Source organism: Molothrus aeneus, chromosome 29 (assembly GCF_037042795.1).
Source record: "Molothrus aeneus isolate 106 chromosome 29, BPBGC_Maene_1.0, whole genome shotgun sequence".
In the NCBI taxonomy this organism is placed as follows: Eukaryota; Metazoa; Chordata; class Aves; order Passeriformes; family Icteridae; genus Molothrus; species Molothrus aeneus.
The window spans coordinates 3,353,157-3,375,762 of NC_089674.1; the positions used below are offsets into that span (position 1 = coordinate 3,353,157).

Sequence of the window (22,606 nt, forward strand, 5' to 3'; positions counted from 1 at the left end):
AAATCCCAAATAAATAAAAATCTCCAGCCCCTCACACTCTTCCTGTGCCCCAAATCCCAACATTTTCAGCACTGCCAGGTTGCCTTGGGAGAAAAAATTTCCAAACCCCATCAAGGGAGGGATGGGAATTCGAAACCTGAAATTCTTGCACATAAAAATTCCCAAAATACCACCAGAAAACGGGAATGTGGCAGCTCCTTGGGAATTTTTTCCTGTTTGTTGTCTCCTGCAGGTTAAAAAAGCTGGGAATTGCTGAATTCCAACCCAAATCTTGGCATTCCTGCAGCTGAAGGGTTCCCATTTTCCCCCTGCCCCCAGATATGGGCATTTTTATGGAATCTTGGATTTTAGGGCTGTTTCATTCCTTGGTTTGTTCTCCTTGATTTATTTTGGTTTTTCTTTTTTTCCATTATAGACATCGTTAAAAAAAATAAATTTTCCAAGAATACATTTGGAAGTTGTTGCGGGAATCGGAGGAATTTAAAAAAAAATATAAAAAAAAGAGGGAAAATAAAGGGAAAAATGGGAATTAAAAAGCCACAGCATGGGTAAGGGTTATGTATATGGGAATATCCATATGTTATATGTATATAGGAAATAACATGGAGAGGGAAAACAGGGAATTCTGACCCTGGATGGGTCAAATTCCACTCCCAACCCAAATTCCAAATGAAAAAAAATTTAAAAAAAAAATTTAAAAAAAAGAAAATGGAACCTCTTCCCCTGGAATGATTGAAAACATCAGCACAACCTCACACGTTTCACACCAGTTTCTTTTCTCTTCCATTCGGAAACTCTCCGAGGAAAAACCCCAACCAAAATCCCCCAAAAAAACCAACGGGAAGAGCAGCAGGAGTCCCCTCCTGGTGGCTCCCGATGGCACCTTCATCCTCCACGATGTTCCCATGTGGAATCCTCGTTGTCCCTGGGGCCACCCCAGTGCAAAGAATCCTGAAATTCACCTTTCCCAGCGCCCTTCTCCGACTTTTTTCCCCTCCCCGGCACCGCTGGCAGCTCCAGACCCCCATTCCAGGCCCATTCCAGGGAGTTTTCCCAGGAGCCGCTCGGGAAAACCAACCCAGAAAAGACCAAAAAAAAAAAAAAAAAAAAATCCCCCAAAAAAACGGGAAAAAACGAAAAGTAGGAAGAAAACCACCAAAGTTTCTCAGCGTGGTGGAGGCTCCTCCTGCCTCTCCAGAGCTCGGCATTCCTGGGATTTGGGAGCGTTCCAGTCTCCGGCACGAGCGCGGCGGCGGTGGGCACTGGTGGGCACTGGTGGGCACTGGTCCGAGCGTCCCCGTCCCACCGGCCGCTCCTTCCCGCCCCTCTATAGCCCCAGCACTGGGATCAGGATGGGAATGAGGAGCAGGATCCGGCTCTCCCGCTGCCGGCTGCTTCCCGCCTTGGGATCCATGAAAGTCTTCTGGTCCGGCATCACATCCGTGGTCAGCTGGGCCTGGCGAGGAGGGACAGGAGTGGGGTTTTAGGGAAAAGCATCCCAAAGCTGGGAGACACCTCTGGGATGGCATTCCCAAGATGTTTGCTTTGGGAGAGAATTCCCAGCCCCAGAATCGCCCAAGTACCTGGGAGTAGCACAAGCTCTGCTCCTTGGATTGGTTGGGCTTCAGGCCTTGTTCCTGGCAGGAGAAATCGGGAATGGTTAGGGGAGGAATGTGCCCCTGGAGCTGGTTTGGGATCCCGAACTTCCCTCTGGGAATCAGCTTGGAGCGGGTGATGGAGCGCAGGGAGGTTTTGGAATGGCTCATCCCATCTCCACAGGGAGCCCAGGGGCTTCCATGGATCCTGCCTCACTGCCACTGTGACCCTGCCTGGAATCCTGGGACATCCCCAACCACTCCCCAGTCCCATTTCCCTGCATTCCCAGCCATTCCCCAATCCCATTCCTGGGACAGCCCCAGCCATTCCCCAATCCCATTTCCCTGCATTCCTGGAACATCCCTAGCCACTCCCCAATCCCGTTTTTCTCCCATTCCTGGGACATTCCCAACCATTCCCCAATCCCATTTTTTCCCCATTCCTGGAACATCTCCAATCCCATTCCCCAATCCCATTTCCCTGCATCCCTGAGACATCTCCAGTCACTCCCCAATCCCACTTTTCTCCCATTCCTGGAACATCCCCAGCCATTCCCCAATCCCATTTCCCTCCAACTCCTTTTCCACCCATGGAACAGAACATGGACGCCCAAGCCCAGCGCTTGGGCAAGACAACACGGATTTCCCAGATTTCCCAAAAAACCCTGGAATTCCAGCTCCCAAACAAGGAGCAGTCAGGCTCAGGGAGCCACCTTGGCAGGTGAGGGGTAAGACGGGTGGGGAATCCCATTTCCCACCCCAAACAGTGCCTGGATCCCTCCAGCCCCCGGATGACTCCAAGCAGGACATTTCCCCAATCCCACGGGATGCGGCCGGTGTCCCACACCCCCACCAGTGCTCCCAGTTTGCGGCAGGGGCTGGGCCACACCTGGAGGGAGGTGCAGGTGCTGATGACGCTCGTGTCGTAGGCGGTGTTGCTGTCGTTGACGTCGTCCGGCAGCACCGGGCTCTTCTCCGTCTTCGGCAGCACTGTCACAGCGGGATTGGGAATTTTGGGAGCCAGGTTCACGTCGGTGCCGTTCCCAAAAGCTTGGATGGCGTTTCCTGGCGGCGGGAGAGATTTAGGAAGGATGGGAATGACAGGACAAGGGAAAAGGGGCGGGGCGGGGAAGCGCCTTACGGAGACAGGGATTTTCCGTGAAATCCCGCAGGAATTTCTCACACTCCTCCTCCATATTCCCGCTGCCTTTGCAGGAGCACCAGGGCGAGATGGTGATGCTGGTGGTGCTGGCGTCCACGTAGTTGGGGGTGATGTCAAAGCCTGGCGAGGAGGAGGGAATGGAGATGAAATCCCAGTGGGAAAAGCCATTCCCGATCCCGACTCCCGGCACTCACCGATGAGCCCTGCGTAGGAGCCCAGGCACGCCTGGAAGTTGTCCCCAGGACAGTTGGTCAGGGACTGGAAGGTGGCCTGGCAGTTGGTGTGGAAATCGGCCAGCCGGGATCTGCAGAGGAGGAAAAGCGGGAAAACAATGGGATTTTAGCGCCAATTCCATCCCAGAGTGATTCCGCGGCCAGCGGGAATTTTTGAACGGAATAAAAGTGCCCCATTCCCAACATCCACACACAGTGGCTGTGGAATTCCAGGGCAATTCAGGCTCTCCAGCTGGGTTATCCAAGCGCTCCCAAGAGGAGACAGGATCCTGGGAATGGCCGTGCTCATCCACGGCTCAGATCCCAATGAACAGCAAAAACACAAGAGGAATGTCCTTGGGAAGGGATGGAATTGGGGTGGTCTGAGGGGCTGCTCCGTGGTGGGGATGGGAGGATGGGGAAGGAGAAAGAGCTCGGGATGAATCAGGAATTCCAGGGAAAACCAGGATTCTGCAGTTCTGCCGTGGTGAGTGAGGCAAGGAGGAAACTTTCTCCCTCTCCTTCTTCCTGGAAATAAAACTCCCCCACCATCCTCAGGAAGGGATGGAATTGGGGAGGTCTGAGGGGCTGCTCCACGATATGGATGGGAGGATGGGAAAGGAGGAAGAGCTCAGGAAGAAGCAGGAATTTCAGGGAAAACCAGGATTCTGAAGCACTGCAATGATGCGTGAGGCGAGGAGAAAACTTTCTCCCCCTCCTTCTTCCTGGAAATAAAACTCCCCCACCAGGAGCGTTGTTTCCATGTTTATTTTCCTTCCTTGTGACTCAGCCCATGGAAAACTCCCCACAGGGCAGAGAGGCTCCATCCCACTCCCATTCCCGGGGCAGATCCTCAACTCCTGGAAGAGAGGAGGGAAAAAGGGAATTTTCCTTGCACAAAGCCCAGAAAAGCTTTTCCAGCATTTTTATTTTTTGGGGACGCTCCACCCTCCCTGCAGCCAAACCTCAGCACCAGGGTGGGAATGGCAGAAATCCAAAAACCTGCTCCTTCCCCCAGCTTCTCCGCGGGAGAGGAATAAAACTTTCCGACAGCATTTCCCTCTCTTCCCAAATCCGAGGCGAAGGGACGTCAATTCCCTGCAGGAAGCGCGGCGAGTTCAGCGCGGAGCGCCAGGAAAATTTGTCACCGCTGCTCCCCGGGGCTCCACTCCCGGCCTGGAGCATCCTCCGAGGCAAATGTTATTCCTTTCATAACCCATGAGGATGCAGCTGGGAAATCCTTCAGGAATATCCAAGCCAGATGTCACTCTTCCCTTTGGACACGGCGACTTCGGAAGATGCTGGATGGGATTCGCTGCCAGGAATAAAAGCTCAGCCCCAGCCCGGCGGGTTTTGGCTTTCAAGGGCTCCAAAGGAATGAAAAAAAAAGGGAAAGGAGAAGGAGCCAAGTCCATTTTAGCGGGAACAAGGAGGGATCGGTGCCAAGTCGCTGCTGGCAGCTGGAGGAGGCAGGTGGGGATGGCTTGGAAAAGTTGGGAAGAGCTGGGCTGGCTCTGGATGAGGGATGGAGGAGGATTTTCCTAAGAGTTGCCTCTCCCCCCCCCCAAAAAAAAAAACCCAAAGGAGTGGAAGAAAAGGGATTTTAAACATTAATTCTGGATAGACACTCAGATCTGCCATCCCAAACCCGCTCCAAGGATGGATTCCCAATTAGGGGCTTCCAAACTGCTCCTCTTGGATTCCTGAAGGAAAAATGCCAGGAAAGGCAGCCCCAGGATCCTGGGGTTGAACAGGCCCTGCTCCCAAATCCAGGCACTTCCCAAGCACCTGGATCCCTGGATCCCCTAAACATCCCGCATTTAAGGGGCTTTTTCATTCCATACCTTTAAATCCCAGTGCATAAATCCCAAATTCTGGGGGTTCTGTGCACCTGTACATTTATCCCAAGTGCTTGAATCCCAAATTTAAGGGACTCTTTGGGTTCCTACACAAACACCTGGTGCAGATATCCCAAATTTAGGGGACATTTTGTACCTGTGCATTTATCCCAGGTGCATAAATCCCAAATTTAGGGGATTTTTTTGGTACCTGTGCATTTATCCCAGGTGCATAAATCCCAAATCTAGGGGATTTTTATTTCTGTCCTCCCGCCCCCAGCACACATAATCCCAAATTTAGAGGATTTCAATCATCCCTACAGAGCCCACCTGCCTCCAGCTCCTCTCCCATTCCCTGTTTTTCTGCAGGAATCCAGCACCACCAGAACCCCACTGGCTTTGACATTAAAATTTACCAAACAGGGAGGTTTTAGGATGGGTTTGGGGTTTTTTTTTAGTGATTTTTTTAAAGCTCTTAATTGAGTGTTAAATACTCCCATCCCCCCCAGCCGCGGCGATAACTCAGCACACATCAAACCCAACAGCATCCTGCTCCTGAATATTTCATGGGAAAGACACCGGGATTCCTCCAGAAGTGGATTTTTTTTTTTTTAACAGGCAATTTATGGGGACTGAGAGAATTTAAAATAAAAAAAAAAAAAAGCTGGGAAAAAAATCTGCTCCCCCTCTCCTGCCCAGCTGGGGATGTTCAGGAAGCTGCGACAACACGGAAAAAACTCGGCGAGACACGAAAATCCCGCTGGGCATCGCCCTCCCAACATTCCCATCCTGCTGGAGAGGGATTCCTTTGAAGCTGGGAGATGCTGAGATGAAAAAAAAAAAAAAAAAATTCCCCTCGAAACGCTCCCAGGTAAATTCAAAGAGTCCCTGGGAGGGGGAGCGGCAGAAGGAAAGAGGGAAGCTGGAATATAAAAGTCGGCTTTTGTGGATGACCCGCTGCCAAATCGAGCGAGGAGTTCACAGGGGAGGGGAAAGAAAGATCAATGGATGGATTTGTTTTATCCAGGAGAAGTTGTCTGGGGAGAGGAGTCACCTGTTCTGGGCCGAGCCGCGGGAGGCTGGAGGGAAAAAGGGAAATTTTTGCTGCAGTTCTGAGGCTCTCGGCCTGAATTCCAGAGGAATTTCCATGTGGAAAGGGGGTCAAGGCTTGGGAAGGGGCTGCCCGTGGGAGGTTTGGAGTATCCGTGGCTGGAGGTGTCCAGGGAACACCTGGAGGTGTCCAGGGAACACCTGGAGGTGCCCAAGGAACCCTTGGAGGTGTCCAGGGAACACCTGGAGGTGCCCAAGGAACCCTTGGAGGTGTCCAGGGAACACCTGGAGGTGCCCAAGGAACCCTTGGAGGTGTCCAGGGAACACCTGGAGGTGCCCAAGGAACCCTTGGAGGTGTCCAGGGAATGCCTGGAGGTACCCAAGGAACCCCTTGGAGGTGTCCAGAGATGACCTGGAGGTATCCAGGGAATGCCTGGAGGTGTTCAAGGATGGCCTGGAGACGCTTAAGGAACCCCTGGACGTGTCCACGAATGCCTGGAGGAGCACAAGGAACCCCTGGAGGTGTCCAGGGAATGTCTGGAGATGTCCAAGGAACCCCTGGAGGTATCCAAGGAACGCCTTGAGGTGCCCAAGGAACCCCTTGAGATACCCAAGGATGACCTGGAGGTATCCAAAGAACAGCTGGAGGTGGCCAAGGAACCCCTGGAGGTACTCAAGGAACCCCTCAAGGTGCCCAAGGAACCCTTGGAGGTGTCCAGGAAACCCCTCAAGGTGTCCAGGGAACGCCAGGAGGTGCCCAAGGATGAGCGGGAGATGCCCAGGGAACCCTTGGAGGTGCCCAAGGAAGCCCTGGAGGTGCCCACAGAACACCAGGGGGTGCCACTCAGAGCTCTGGGCTGGGGACAAAGTGGGGACCAAAGGTTGGACTCTGCTCCTGGAGGACTCTTCCAGCCTCTGCAATCCCTTGCTCAGGGCTGTGGACACGGTAGGAAAACCCCAAACCCACAACAAACCCGGGGAGAAACTCCCAAAGCAGAGGAAACCCAGCAAGAGGCAAAACAATTAGCGCAGAACCTCAAAGCCGGCAGTTCCTAATTAACAATTTCGTTCTCCACGCCTGTTTCGGGCCGCCAAATTTCGATCCGGCGCTGAGATCAGTGACTCAAAGGCCTTTTTTGGGTGGATTTTCTTTCATCCCCGAGCCCTGAAGCTCCCGGGGAAGGGGAGGACGGAGCGCGGGCGCCGTTTGATTTTAATTGCGGGCCTGTTCTGTCCCATTGAGCCGCTAACTGAGCCCAACAGGAGATTGTGTTTACACAAGCAAAGCCCGGCTCAAGACAGACTCGCTGTCACGTTAAGTCAATACTTGGGAAGCCTCTCGAGTTAATTATTCAGCGGGAATTGACTGATTCTCGTGGTGAGAGCCCCGGCGAGCCCGCAGGGAGCCGAGCCCTCCCCCAGCCTCTTCCTCCTCATGCGGGGGAACCCCCCCAGTGCTGCCCCTCCGCTTCGAAATCCGCCAGATTTGGGCGTTTTCACTGATTTTCACAGATTTCTCCGAGCTCTCCCAATTCCTGTTAAATCCAGGGGAAATCTTTGCCTGTTCCTCCTTCTTTCCCTGCTCCTTCCTCCCTTGCTCCTTCTTTTCTTCTTCCCCAGCCTCCTCCTCATGTGAGAGACCCCCTGGCGCTGCACCTTGGCGTTCCAAACCCACCAGATTTGGGGATTTTCACAGATTTCCCGCTCACAAAACCGGGTTTGGAGCCTCCTCCACGTCCTGTCCCTCAGCACCCGAGCTCTCCCAGCTCCCATTAAATCCTGGGGCAATTTTTCCCTGCTCCTTCTTCTCCTCTTCTTCCCCCACCACCTCCTCACGTGGGAGGGACCCCTGGGTGCTGCCCCTCTGCTTCGAAATCCACCAGATTTGGGGATTTTCGCTGATTTTCACAGATTTCTCCAAGCTCTTCCAGCTTGGAAAAATCTGTGAAATCCAGGAGAAATTTTGTAAAATCCAGAATTCTGTTAAATCCAGGAGAAATTTTTCTCTTCTCCTCTTCTTCCCCAGCTGCCTCCACAAGTGAGGGACCCCCCCCCCCCACAAGTGTTGCCCCTTGGCTTTCCAAATCCACCAGATTTGGGGATTTTCACTGATTTCTCAGGTTTGGAGGCTCCTCCACTCCCCTCCAAACCTGAGTTCTCCCAGCTCCCATTAAATCCTGGAGCAATTTTTCCCTGTTCCATCTTCTTTCCCTGCTCCTCCTCCTCCTCTTCTTCTCCAGCCACCTCCTCACATAAGGGACCCCCTTGCTGCTGCCCCTCCACTTCAAAACCCACCAGATTTGGGGGTTTTCACACATTTCCCAATCTTTGGAGGCTCCTCCACGTCCTGTCCCTCAGCACCCGAGCTCTCCCAGCTCCCATTAAATCCCGGAGCAATTTTTTTCCCCTGCTCCTTCTTCTTCCCAGACAGGCTCTCATTACAGGGAGTAATGAGGAGCTGAGCTGCTGTTTATCAAGGGAACATCCATTACGGGCGGCGTTCGTCTGCGCCCGGAGCCGCCGCCGCGTTCCCTTCCCATGTTTGGTGCTCCATCAATCCCCAGCCAGCCTGGGTCCCCTCTCCCTCCTTCCCTCCTTCCCCGGCCCAAACCTGGCCAAAATGCTTGGTGCACAAATGTCCCAAGAGGGGGAGCATCCCTGTGCACCTTGGGTTTAAATACACCAAAAAAAGTGGGGGTAAAATACAAAAAATCTGAGAAATGACTCAACATGCCCAGTTTGGAGGCTTCAACCCGGCCAAAATCCTCTTCACAAACATATCCTGTGAGAGGGAGCATCCCTGACCTTCCCTGGATTTAAACACACCAAAAACAGAGATAAAAATCTGGGAGATGACCCAACATCCCCACTCTGGATGCTGAGGAGCTCCAGCCCAACCTTGGCCAAATTCTCTTCACACCAATATCCCAAGAGGGGGAACATCCCTGACCCCCCTGGATTTAAACACAACAAAAACAGGGATAAAAAAAAAATCTGGGAAATGATGCAACATCCCCACTTCGGATGCTCCAAACCCAATCAAAATCTTTGACAAACAAACATCCTGTAAGAGGGAGCATCCCTGACCCCCTCAGCTTTAAGCACACCAAAAACAGAGAGAAAAATCCTGGAAATGACCCAACATCCCCACTTTGGATATTCCAACCCCAGCCAAAATCCTCTTCACACAAATATCCTGTGAGAGGGAGCATCCCTGACCTTCCCTGGATTTAAACACACCAAAAACAGAGATAAAAATCAGGGAAATGACCCAACATCCCCACTCTGGATGCTGAGGAGCTCCAGCCCAACCTTGGCCAAATTCTCTTTGCACAAATGTCCTGGGAGGGGGAGCATCCCCGACCCCCTTTGGATTTAAAGACACCGAAAACAGAGATAAAAATCAGGGAAATGACCCAACATCCTCACTTTGGATGCTCCAAACGCAATCAAAACGCTTGACAAACATCCCATAAGAGGGAGCATTCCTCACCCCACTGGATTTAAACACACCAAAAACAGAGATAAAAATCCTGGAAATGACCCAACATCCCCACTTTGGATGCTCCAACCCCAGCCAAAATCCTCTTCACACAAATATCCTATAAGAGAGAGCATCCCTCACCCCCCTTGGATTTAAATACACCAAAAACTGGAATAAAAAAATCCTGGAGATGACCCAACATCCCCACTTTGGATGCTGAGGAGCTCCAGCCCAACCTTGGCCAAATTCTCTTCACACAAATGTCCCAAGAGGGGGAACATCCCTGACCCCCCTGGATTTAAACACAACAAAAACTTAAAATTAAAAACAGGGAAATGATGCAACATCCCCACTTTGGATGCTGCAACCCCAATCAAAATCCTTGACACACAAATATCCTGTGAGAGGGAGCATCCCTCACCCCCCCGGATTTAAACACAACAAAAAGTGGGATAAAAGAATCAGTGAAATGACCCAACATCCCCGCTTTGGGTGCTCCATCCCCAGCCAAAATCCTCTTCACACAAATGTCCTGTAAGAGGGAGCATCCCTGATACCCCTTGGCTCAAACACACCAAAAACTGGAATAAAAAATACAGGAAATGACCCAATATCCCCACCTTGGCCAAAATCCTTTGCACACAAATATCCCGAGAGGGGGAGCACCCCTGACCCCCTTGGATTTAAACACACCAAAAAGTGGGACAAAAAAAAAAAAATCAGTGAAATTACCCACCCCAGCCAAAATCCTCTTCACACAAATATCCTGTGAGAGGGAGCATCCCTCGACCCCTTGGATTTGAACACACAAAAAACTGGGATAAAAATCCTGGAAATGACCCAACATCCCCACTTTGGATGCTGAGGAGCTCCAGCCCAACCTTGGCCAAATTCTCTTCACACAAATGTCCCAAGAGGGGGAGCATCCCCACATCCCCCCTGGATTTAAACACAACAAAAACTTAAAATTAAAAACAGGGAAATGATGCAACATCCCCACTTTGGATGCTCCAGCCCCAGCCAAAATCCTCTTCACACAAATATCCTGTAAGAGGGAGCATCCCTCACCCCTTGGATTTGAACGCACCAAAAACTGTGATAAAAATCCTGGAAATGACCCAACATCCCCAGTTTGGATGCTGAGCAGCTCCAGCCAGTGGAGGCTGGGAATTTCTCCGGCACCGGCACCACTGGAGCGTGTAAGAGCAGATTATTTGTGCTCCCGACTTGCTGATGCAAGATGAAAAATCCAGCGAGCTGCAGCTGCTGAAATCAGCTCTTTTCTCCCCTTCCCTTCCCTTTCCCCTTCGCTGAGGTTTGTGCTTCGCCAAAGGTTTTTGTATTCCGGGAGCTAAAACCTGTCCCTCGCAATCAGCCACAAAAACTCCGGGACTTTGTCAGCTCCTGTGAGCTGGGAAAGATGGGGGGAAAGGTGATGGGGGGAAAGGTGATGGGGGAAAATGGGGAGAAAGATGATGGGGGAAAAGGTGATGGGGGAAAAATGATGGGGGAAAAGGTGATGGGGAAAAGGTGGGAAAGATGGGCGAAAAGGTGGGGAAAAGGTGGGCGAAAAATGGGGGGAAAGATGATGGGGGAAAATAGTGATGGGGGAAAGCTTCCCAAGCTGGGAAAAGCTGGGAAAAGCATCCTGAGCTGCACAAATCCCAGCTCAGTTGTTCACAGAGTCCTGGGGCAGCTCCCTTGGGATTTGAGGCCGGGTCAAGGCCACTGGAATAGATTTATATGGAGGAAACGAACTGGGATTTCAGCCCAGGATAAACCCGATGCTGCGCTCCAAAGATCCTGTCCCCTCACCCAGATCTGAGTCCCTGAGGGGACACAAGGAGGGACATCCCGGACCCTCCGTGCCTTCACAAGGACAACAGGGAAGGGTTAAACCCCTCCTGCATCCAGAACATTCCACATGCAGAGCCATTCCCGGCAGGATGGAGCAGCTGGTGGCTTCCCTGTGACCTCTGTGACCGAGGGGACAGGGCTGGTGTCCAACGCCAGCAGCCCCACACAGCTGGAGAACAGCAAAGAGAGGCAGGAAAAGCTCTGGAAGGGCTGTTTTCCATGCTGGAATATTCATTCTCCCTCTCCTCCAATTATTCTGCTCTTTTTCGGTGTGGAATTCTTGCCCGACAGGAGCAGCAGCCCCTGGATCAATCTCCATGCAGGAAAAATCCCTCCGGAAAATCCTATCCCGCCAGAAAGGGTTTTCCCTCATTAGGCTTTCAGCCAGGAGGGTCAATTAATTACCCTGGCAGGTTAATTGCTCCGGCAGGAGAATTATCTCATCTCCTGTCACCTCCAGCTCTGGGAGCACTCGGGATCTGCTCTGGCTCCAGAGACTCACCAGGCCCCTGTCGGATCAGGATGAGCATCAGGCTGGGATGTCGGATCGAGAAACTCATGGAAAATGGGAAACCCCCTGGCCCTGCCTTGTCCTCCAGGATCAGGAGCAGTTTGGCTGGATAAACTCATGGAAAATGGGAAACCCCATGGAACTGCCTTATCCTCTGGGATCAGGGGACATGGAGGAGTTTTGGATGGATAAACTCATGGAAAATGGGAAATCCCATGGAACTGCCTTATCCTCTGTGATCAGGGGACATGGAGGAGTTTTGGATGGATTAATCCCTGGATAATGGGAAATCCCATGGCCCTGCCTTGTCCTTCAGGATCAGGAGGAGTTTTGGGTGGGTGAACTTGTGGAAAATTGGAAATCCCATGGCCCCACCTTGTCCTCCAGGATGGGGAGGAGTTTTGGATGGATAAATTCCTGGATGATTGGAAATCCCATGGCACAGCCCAGCCCTGCCTTGTCCTCCAGGATCGGGAGGAGTTTGGCTGGATAAACTCATGGAAAATGGGAAATCCCATGGCCCTGCCTTGCTCCCCAGGGTGAGGGGACGCAGGGGTTTCGTGTCCCATTCCCAGCTGGAGATGCCGGAGGGGAGTGGATGGGATGGGATTTTCTCCTGAAAACCCAGATCCAAGGAATGCATCCCTGCCCCATCCCAAGGAAAAAAATCCCCGAGGTTCCAGCAAAACTCTACAGCAAAACCAACACAAATAACCCCCAGATTTGGGCATTTTCCAGAGCAAGAGCCCCCATCCCGGCTCTCCCACGCTTCTCCCAAAAAACCTTGGAGCAAACAAACCCTCCCAGCGGCTGCTGCCCCTTCCCCCTTTCGCCCTTTCCCTCCTGGTGTGGGGATTTCATTCCATGCAGGAATTAAAGCTCTGCAGCCCCCCCCAGCTCTCCCTGCCCCGTTATCCCTCTCGGAGCGCGGATCCATTGGCAGCATCCACCTCGGAGCGCGCTGATGGAGAGGAGCTGCCATTCCCGGGTATCTTTTATTCATGGCCACCGGCTCCTTGGATTACTTTTTGATAAAAAGCCACATTCCCACATTTCAAACATCTCCGCTCGCAGCCTGGGGAAGGCCCGGAGCTCGCATTTATTTCCCTGCTGAGCGCTGGGAAGCTCCATCACCTTGACGGGAGAAGATCCCGCTCCTGGCGGGAGCCATCGGGAAGCGGATCCGGCTCCCGAGGGGCACAGGAGGGGTCGTGCCTGATGACAAACGGGTGACAGAAGGAGCAGGAGCCTCGGTGCCCAGCTCTGCGCTGCCAAGGGGGAAACAGCGGGAATTCGGCAGCCGGGGAAGGTTTTGGGGGATACAGTTCCATCCCTGGGGTCTGTCCCCTGAGTGTCCCCAGGGCATTGTCCCAGTGCTACTTCCAGAGCCAGACAGGGGGGAAAACAGAGCCTGGGAGGTGACACTGATACTGGGGGTGACACTGATGCCGGGGGGTGACACTGATGCCGGGAGGATGACGCCAACGCCAGGGCAGCGACACTGATGTTGGGGAGTGGCACCAATGTGACATTGATGCTGGGAGGGTGCCAGGAGAAACCCCCAGAGTGCCCAGGTGGCACCAGTGGCAGCGGGTGACACTGAAGCCAGGGGCAGACACCGATGCCAGGAGGGGGACACTGATGGCAAGAGGGTGACACCAATGCCAGGGCAGTGACACCGATACTGGGGGGTGGCACTGATGCCAGGACCATGCCAGGAGAAGCCCCCAGAGTGCCCAGCTGACACCAGTGCCAGGGGGTGACACTGATGCCGAAGGGGTGACGCTGATTTTGGGAGGTGGCACCGATACAGGGGGGTGGCACTGATACTGGGGCGAGTGACACCAAGGCTGGGGGTGTGGCACCAGTGCCAAGGGGGGGTGACACCAACACCTGGGCCGTGGGAGAAGCCCACAGAATGCCTGGGTGACACCAATTCCAGGGAGGTGACACCGATGGCCGGGAAGGTGCCACCAGTGCTAGGGAGGTGACACTGATGGCCAGGTGGTGACACCAATGCCAGGAGGGTGACACTGATGACTGGAAAGATGACACCAGTGCTAGAAAGGTGACACCGATGCCAGGGAGGTGACACTGATGACCAAACGGTGACACCAATGCCAGGGAGGTGGCACTGATGGCCAGGGGCTGACACTGGTGGCTGGAAAGGTGACACCGATGCCAGGAGGGTGACACTGATGGCCAGGGGGTGACACCAATGCCAGGAAGGTGCCGCCAGTGCCAGGAGGGTGACACCGATGGCTGGGTAGTGACACTAATGCCAGGAGAGTGACACTGATGGCCGGGGGCTGACACTGATGACCAGGAAGGTGACACCAATGCTAGGGAGGTGACACCAATGCCAGGGGGTGACACTGATGACTGGGGGCTGACACCAGTGCCAGGGAGTGACACTGATGGCTGGGCGGTGACACCAACCCCAGGGAGGTGACACAGATGACCAGGCAATGACACCAACTCCAAGGACGTGACACTGATGGCTGGGCGGTGACACCAACCCCAGGGAGGTGACACCACACCCGCCCCACGCCCCAAGACCCCCGTGGCGCGCCCTTTACCTGCACAGGTGATCCGCCCGGCAGGCGCCGCGCAGGTCCAGGCAGTTGGGCTTCTCCTTGTCCTCGTAGGAGCAGGAGGGGACGATGGTCTGGCGACGGCGCTCGGCGCACGCCGGGTCCTTGCAGGAGCAGAAGAGCAGGCGGAAGGTGAACTCGCCGGGCACGCGGTCGAAGAACTGGCGCAGGGCCTTGTGGCACTTGCGGCGGTTGCAGGGCTCGGTGGCCGAGAGCTCCCGGCTGCAGGTGGAGATGTAGCCCGAGCGCAGGCGCTTGCAGTTGTCGTTGAGGTTGCAGGCCTTGGCCGCGTCCAGGCAGTGGTTGCTCTTGGAGGTGGTGGCCGGGTCCATTCCTGCCCAGGGAAGAGGATATTTGGGGTCAGGGAGGTGGGGAGGGACGGATGGACGGATGGATGGACGGACGGACGGACGGATGGATGGATGGCGTAAAGTTGGGGAGGGGGAGTGTGGGAAGGTGGGATTGAGGAGGGGGAATTGGCCTTGACCCCAGGAGATGCCCTCAAGGCTGGGGAGATGCCCTCAAAAACAGCCTTAAACTGGGACTGGGAGATGCCCTCAAGGCTGTGGAGATGCCCTCAAAAATGCCCTTAAGCTTGGATTGGGAGATGCCCTCAAGGCTGGGGAGATGCCCTCAAAAACAGCCTTAAACTGGGACTGGGAGATGCCCTCAAACCTGGGATGGGAAGAAGCCCTGAAATCTGTGGATAAGCCCTCAAACCTGAGATGGGAAATATCCTTGAGCCTGGGATGAGGAGAATTTCTCAAAACTGAGGAGATGCCCTCAAACCTGGGATGATGCCCTCAAAACCCTGGGGAGACACCCTCAAACCCAGGGTGAAGAAATACCATTGACCTGGGATGGGGAGGAAGCTTCAAAGCTGAAGAGATGTCCTCAAAACTGGGGCAGGGAAAAGCCCTCAAACCCAGGGAGATGCCCTCAAAACCCAGAGAGATGCCCTCAAACCCCGGGGAGATGCCCTGAAACCATGAGGAGATGCCCTCAAACCCTGAGGAGATGCCCTCAAAACCCAGGGAGATGCCCCCAAACCATGAGGAGATGCCCTCAAAAGCAGGATGGGGAAAGTCCCTCAACCTGGGGAAGGTGTGACAGGCGTCGTGTCACCTCCGTGGCATCGGTGTCACCTCCCAGCATCTCCACCCCATCCCATCCCTGGGCTGACCCCATCCCACTCCAGGCACAATCTGGGGGATCAACACCCCCCGAACCGGGGCCCTCTGGGCAGAATCCAGGCCGTGAATTTGCAACGTTTCTGTCCTATCGTCAATTCTTCAAAGAATGGTTATTAATTATTAATTAATTTAATGATTATTCAACTCCAAAAGTGGAATAATCAACCCAACTCCAGTGTGGCTCCCACAGCCCCTCCTGGGGCTCCCCAAAAGTGGGACAGCTCCAGACAGGGAGGAAAGGGACAAGAGGATCAATCCCGTATCTAATCTGGGAATCCCATCCCACATCCATCCTGGGAATCCCATCATGGGAATGCCACCCTGAATCCCTCCTGGGAATCCTATCCCGTGTCCATCCCGGGAATCCCATCCAAAATCCATCCTGGGAATGGCACCCTGAATCCATCCTGGGAATCCATCCTGGGAATCTCATCCTGGGAATCCCATCCTGCATCCATCCTGGGAATGGCACCCTGAATCCATCCTGGGAATCTATCCTGGGAATCTCATCTAGAACCCATCCCGGGAATCCTATCCAGAATCCATCCTGGGAATCTCATCCTGGGAATCCCCTCCCATATCCATCCCAGGAATCCCATCCTGGGAATCTCAACCTGCACCCATCCTAGGAATCCCATCCCACCTCCATCCTGGGAATCCCATCCTGGGAATCCTATCCCGCCTCTATCCCGGGAATCCTATTCCACCTCCATCCTGGGAATCCCATGCCAGAAATCCCATCCTGGCAATCCCATCCCACATCCTTCCTAGGAATCCCATCCTGAATCCATCCTGAGAGTTCCACCCCAGGAATCCCATCCTGCAAATCCCATCCCACAAATCCCATCCCTCAGGAGAGGACGGATGAGGCCAAGCCCCAGCTTGGGAACAAATGCTGAATTTTCCTTTTTTTTTTTTTTTTTCTGGGAATGATGGATCACCCTCCACAGCCCAGGTGCTGCTTCTGAATTCTCCTCATCCCTCATTCCCTTCCCTCCACATCCCAGCCAAATCCATCGATTCTCCTCCATCGCCTCCCAGCTTCTGCTGGCACCAAGGAAAGCTCCTAATTGGCCTAATTGGAGGGTGCTGCTAATTAACAGGACAGGGGATGGACGCATCAAGGGGGAAAACAAGATTGGAGAGGTGGGGCAAAGGAGGATTTAGGTGGGGAAAAGGTGGATTTATTTGGGGAAAAGGTGGATTTAGGTGGGAAAAAAGGGATTGAAGAGGTGGGGAAAAGGTGGATTTAGGTGGGAAAAGGTGGATTTAGGTGGGAAAACAGGATTGAAGAGGTGGGGAAAAGGGGATTGAAGAGGTGGGGAAAAAGGGGATTTTAGGTGGGAAAAAGGGGATTGAAGAGGAGGGGAAAAGGAGGATTAAGGTGGGGAAAATGGGATTGAAGAGGTGGGGAAAAAACGGGGGATTGAAAATGTGGGAAAAAGAGGATTTAGGTGGGAAAAGGGGGATTGGAGAGGTGAGGGAAAGGAAGATTTATGTGGGAAAAGGGGGATTGAAGAGGTGGGAAAAGGGGGATTGAAGCAGTGAGGAAAAGGGGATTGAAGACGTGGGGAAAAGGAGGATTTAAAAGACGGGGGCAGCAGGGTCTCTTCACTCCCCTGGTTTTGGGGCATGCATGGAGCCCTCCCTGCAGCCCAGCCCCGAGCCCTGGAGGGGCGAGCAGCGGATTCCCGGCACGAAGCCGGGCGTCGGGGATCCGTGGGAAGCGGCAGCCGATTGTCTCCTCCTCGGGAGCTTCGCTCCTGCCCTGCCCGAGACCTGCGGGGACCCGGCTGCATCTTAATGGAGCCGCGGCTTTGGAAGCGCCGCGCTCCTGTGGGGGAGCTCATTAATAAAGCACGAGCATGAAAATTTCATGAGCAGAGACGGAAGCGGGGCCCGAGGAGCTGGGGACGGGGGCTGGGGCCACCAGCTGTCCCCTCTGCGCGTCCCCACGGCCGCTGGGGACAGGGGACGAGGATGAGGAGGAGGAGGAAGATGGGGCAGCGCTGCCGGGGATGGGGGGGTTTGGGTGTGGAGAATTCCCAGCTGGAGCCTCTCCCGTCTTCCACGGGCTGTGATTTCCTCGGGATCCAGCAGGGATGAGCATCCCGGGCTTCCCTGCCCAGAGCGGGGGTCCCGCAGCGCGGGGAGGGGGCTCCGCGGGCGCTGCGCGCTCTTTACGCGCGGGTTACGCGCAGGTTACGCGCGGCTTGCACAGCTCCCGCAGCCATCCCTCCGCTCCCAATTATCCCTGCGGGCAATTAACAGCTCCTGCTCCAGGAACGGCTCCAAGAACGCGCTCGCTTCAGCGCTCGCCGATGGCCCCGGAGGTCCCGGGGAGGGGACAGGGAAGGGGTGGCAGCAGCAGCGAGGCCGCCCCGGCGCTCACAGCCCCGTTCCCCACCTTCCCCCATCCCCAAAATCTCCCCTCGCGGCTTTTCCTGCGCCTCCCGGATAATTCGGCGTCTAATCCCCGCTCCAGACTTCCAGCTGGAAAGGTTCCGGATTTTGCAGCTCCAAGGGTTTTTCTGACGTCAATGCAATCCCAAAAAAGGCTGGAGAGGGTGGCAGCGTCACCCCAAAAACCCGCGCCGAGCTCCCGGGGAGAATCCACCTGGGAAAGGCCGGGAAATTCCCGCCGGGGGCTGCAGGGGACAGCGGGGACAGCGGCGGGGTCACAGCCCCGCTCGGGGATGGCCCCGGGGAGGGGACAGGGAAGGGGTGGCAGCAGCAGCGAGGCCGCCCCGGCGCTCACAGCCCCGTTCCCCACCTTCCCCCATCCCCAAAATCTCCCCTCGCGGCTTTTCCTGCGCCTCCCGCATAATTCGGTGTCTAATCCCCGCTCCAGACTCGCTGCTTTTCAGATTTCCGGCTCTGGGTTCTTTTACTGTGACAGAATCCCCTAAAAACACCTAAAAAACTCTAAAAGCATGTTCTCAGCTTGGGTTCTTTTGTTCTTACAAAATCTCCTAAAAACCTAAATAAAAACCCCTAAAAACCTGTTCTCAACTCGGGGTTCTTTTATTGTGTCAAAATCCCCTAAAAAAAAACCTAAAAAACCCTAAAATTTCTCACCTCTGGATTCTTTTATTGTTACAGATTTTGCAGCTCCCAAGGTTTTTCTGACACCAACGTAATCCCAAAAAGGCCGGCCCAGGGAGTGGCAGCGTCACCCCAAAAACCTCGGGGGTGCTCCAAGGGGTTCCAGGGGATACAGGAATGTTCTGAGGGATACAGGGATGCTCCAAGGGGTTCCAAAGGGCCCAGGGGTGCTCCAAGGGATACAGGAATGTTCTGAGGGATACAGGGATGCTCCAAAGGGACCCAGGGATGCTCCAAAGGGCTTCCAAGGGACACAGGGATGTTCCAAGGGGTTCAAGGACGCTCCAAAGGGACCCAGGGATGCTCCAAGGGATTCCAGGGAATACAGGGATGTTCTGAGGGACACAGGAATGCTCCAAAGGGACACTGGGATGCTCCAAGGGGTTCCAGGGGACACAGGAACGTCCTAAGGGATACAAGGATGCTCCAAAGGGACATTGGGATGCTCCAAAGGGTCACAGGGATGCTCCAAGGGGTTCCAAAGGGCCCAGGGGTGCTCCAAGGGACACAGGAATGTTCTGAGGGATGCAGGGATGCTCCAAAGGGTCACAGGGATGCTCCAAAGGGTCACAGGGATGCTCCAAAGGGACCCAGGGATGCTCCAAAGGGGTTCCAGGGGACATAGGGATGTTCTAAGGGATACAAGGATGCTCCAAGAGGTTCCAGGGGATACAGGGATGTCCTAAGGGATACAAGGATGGTCCAAAGTGACCCAGGGATGTTCCAAGGGGTTCCAAGGGACAAAGGGGTGCTCCAAGGGACGCAGGAATGTTCCAAGAGATACAGGGATGCTCCAAAGGGACCCGGGGATGCTCCAAAGGGTTCCAGGGGGTACAGGGATGTTCTAAGGGACACAGGGATGGTCCAAAAGGACACAGGGATGGCCTAAAGGGGTCAGAGATGCTCCAAGAGACCCAGGGATGCTCCAAGGGTTTCCAAGGGACACAGGGATGCTCCAAAGGGACACAGGGATGCTCCAAGGGTCTCAGCATCCCTCTCCCATCCTGAGGGTCCCAAATCCTGCGGAACACCAAGAATTCCATGGGGAATTCCATGGGAGGAGCTGCACCCCCCTGGGGCCAGGGCTGGCTTTGTGCCTCCCCCAGTGCTGGGGACGGCACAGATTCAGGGAATCCCGGGAATTCCACATTTTCCAGCCATTTTATAGAAACCCAAACTGGAATGAACTCTTGGGGAGACCCTGCAATAAACAAACACCAGGATCTGGTTTGGGATGACCCTAGAATGAATAAACACCAGGATTTGTTTTGGGAAGACCCTCCAATAAATAAATACTGGAAGCAAAGAGCTAAAACCCTAAATCCCAGCCTGGGATGATCTGAAACAGAAAGAACCCACCCCAAAAATGCATCAGAATGATGCACAGGACCCCAAATTTGGGGAGGAAGAGAAGGGGAGGAGAGGCTGAAGGAGCAAAGGAGGATGGAGGGAGGTGAGGGATGGAGGATTTCCCTGGCTGGGAGCAGCTCTGTGCTCAAGGCAGGAGATAAAACACGGAGCTTTTATTACCTGAGAAAATTGAAGCGAGTCTGAATATATCAGAGAGACGAGAGGTGACCGGCTCGTACGGGGAGGCTTCATAAAACTCCTCTCCTTTGGCAGGGGGGAAAAAAGGGAGAGAAAAAAAGCAAATTGAAGCTTGTGGTGAATAATCTCAGCCAGTTCCAGAAACAGACAGCCCCCTGGTTTGGGGAGGGAAAAGGAAAAAAGGGTTCCAGGCACTGGGATTAAAGGGAAAAGGGGGTTTGGGAGAGGATCTGGGAATTTTGGATGTGGTGGTGGCCAATCCCAAAGGATTCCAGGGGCGGGGGGAATTGGGGTTGGGATGTTCCAGGGACTGAGTTCAAGGCTGGAAGTTTTGGGGTCCCCACTCAACTCTGGGTTCTTTTGTTGTTACAAATTCCCCTAAAAATGCCTACAAACCCCTCAAAACCTAAAAAACCCTAAAAACCTGTTCTCAGTTCTGGGTTCTTGCTACAAAATTCCCTTAAAATACCTAAAAACCTAAAAAACCCTAAAAAACATGTTCTCAACTCTGGGTTCTTCTATTGTGACAAAATATCCTAAAAACACCTAAAAAACCCTAAAAACGTGTTCTCAACTCTGGATTCTTTTATTGCGACAAAATCCCCTAAAAACGGAATTCAGGAATCCCCTGTGTGGAAATCCCAGCGGGGAGCAAAGCAGGAGGGTTTGCTCCGAGCCCGGTGACATTCCCGGGAAATCTGGGAGGGAAATCCCAAAATCTGGGAGGGAAAGACCCCACTGGGATGCTGGGCTGGGTTCTCCCTGTCCTGAGTGCGATGGGATTTGGGGACAGCACCCCAAGGGCAGCTCCTGGTCCTGACCAGGAATGGGAACAGGTTCCAAATCCCACTCCTCAGCGACATTCCCAGGAAATCTGGGGGGGAAAGGAGAGAATTTGGGAGGGAACTGGGATGTCCCTGCTCCCCATGGGCTCCCACCGCTGCTCTCAGGATGATCGGATTTGGGGACAACACCCCAAGGGCAGCTCCTGATCCTCCCCAGGAATGGGAACAGGATCCAAATCCTGCTCCTTGGCCCCATTCCCAGGCGATTTTGGAGGGAAATTTGGGAGTGAAATGGGATCTCCCTGCTCCCCGTGGGCTCCCAGCGCTGCTCTGGGGACTGATGGGATTTGGGGACAACCGATTTGGGATCTGGGCTCCTCCTGATCCTCCCCAGGAACGGGATCAGGATCCACACCCTGCTCCAGGCCATTCCCGGCAAACTGGGGGGGAAAAGGCCCTGCTGGGATGTCCCTGCTCCCTGCAGGCTCCCAGCGCTGCTCTGCTGCTCTCGGGGCGATGGCATTGGGGTGACAACGCCCCAAGGGCGGCTCCTGATCCTCCCCAGGACCAGGAACGGGATCCAAATCCCACTCCTCAGTGACATTCCCAGGAAATCTGAGAGGGAAAGGGGAGAATTTGGGAGGGAAGTGGGATGTCCCTGCTCCCCATGGGCTCTCACCGCTGCTCTCAGGATGATGGGATTTGGGGACAACACCCCAGGGGCAGCTCCTGATCCTCCCCAGGAACAGGATCAGGATCCACACCCTGCTCCAGGCCATTCCCGGCAAACTGGGGAGGAAAAGGCCCTGCTGGGATGTCCCTGCTCCCCGCGGGCTCCCAGCGCTGCTCTCGGGGCGATGGCATTTGGGGACAACGCCCCTGCCCAGGACCGGGAGCGGGATCCAAACCCCGCTCCCGGCCGTTCCCTCTCCCCTCCCCGCCTCTCCCGCTCGAGCCCAGCGCGTTCGGGCGGCCCCGCGAGCTCCATCGCTGCCATCAATAATTAAACACCCGCTTGACTCCTGCTGCTCGCCGGGGAAATTACCGAGCATTAACGGGGCGCTGGGCCTGCCTGCAGCCGCAATTAACCCCCGGGAAGGAGGCTGGAGCCTCCCTAATGGCAGGGAGAGCTCGGGGGGGAGGAGGGGAACCCCAAAATCTCCGCTAAAAGGCACAAATTTGCGTTTGAGCGCCACAAAGGATCGCCACAAAGCTTCCCCCCCGCCTCCCTAAACCTCGGTTTAATCGCTGCTCTTCCCTCCTCCTCCTCCTCCTCCTCCAGGTGCAGTTGCCATCCCAATTCCCTCATTCACTCCCAAAAAAACCCTGGGAAGCTGCTCAATGAGGGCAGTTAATGAGAGGGAAAAAACAATTAGGGCCTTAATTCCTGCTCTGGGCCGGGCTTTGGGGCTCTGATTCCTGCACTGACCCAGATTTGGAGGGAATTTCACCCAGGGGGGGCCTGGGCTCAGGTACGGCTCCCCCGCATCCTCTGGAAGAGTTTTCCCAACCTCTGGAACAGATTTTCCCACCCTCTGGATGAGTTTTTCCAGTTTTCCCAACCTCTGGAACAGATTTTCCCACCCTCTGGAACAGATTTTCCCAGTTTTCCCACCCTCTGGAAGAGTTTTCCCACATCCTCAGGCACAACTCCTCCATCCTCAGCTCCAGC

At 54.4% G+C, this 22,606-nt stretch overlaps 1 protein-coding gene across 2 annotated transcripts in view; it reads right to left on the reverse strand.

The window, feature by feature from the left end:
* Positions 1 to 755: 755 nt before the first annotated feature.
* Positions 756 to 22,606, reverse strand: part of GFRA2 (GDNF family receptor alpha 2) — a 30,453-nt gene continuing 8,602 nt past the window's right edge. For both annotated transcript variants that reach the window (XM_066567379.1, XM_066567380.1), the window contains exons 3-9: positions 20,132 to 20,215; positions 14,289 to 14,637; positions 2,952 to 3,061; positions 2,737 to 2,877; positions 2,485 to 2,660; positions 1,584 to 1,637; positions 756 to 1,456 (exon numbers count right to left, since the gene is read on the reverse strand). In XM_066567379.1, the coding sequence (XP_066423476.1) occupies positions 1,328 to 1,456; positions 1,584 to 1,637; positions 2,485 to 2,660; positions 2,737 to 2,877; positions 2,952 to 3,061; positions 14,289 to 14,637; positions 20,132 to 20,215 (1,043 nt within the window). In that variant the 3' untranslated portion in view covers positions 756 to 1,327. The remainder of the gene's footprint in view (positions 1,457 to 1,583; positions 1,638 to 2,484; positions 2,661 to 2,736; positions 2,878 to 2,951; positions 3,062 to 14,288; positions 14,638 to 20,131; positions 20,216 to 22,606) is intronic.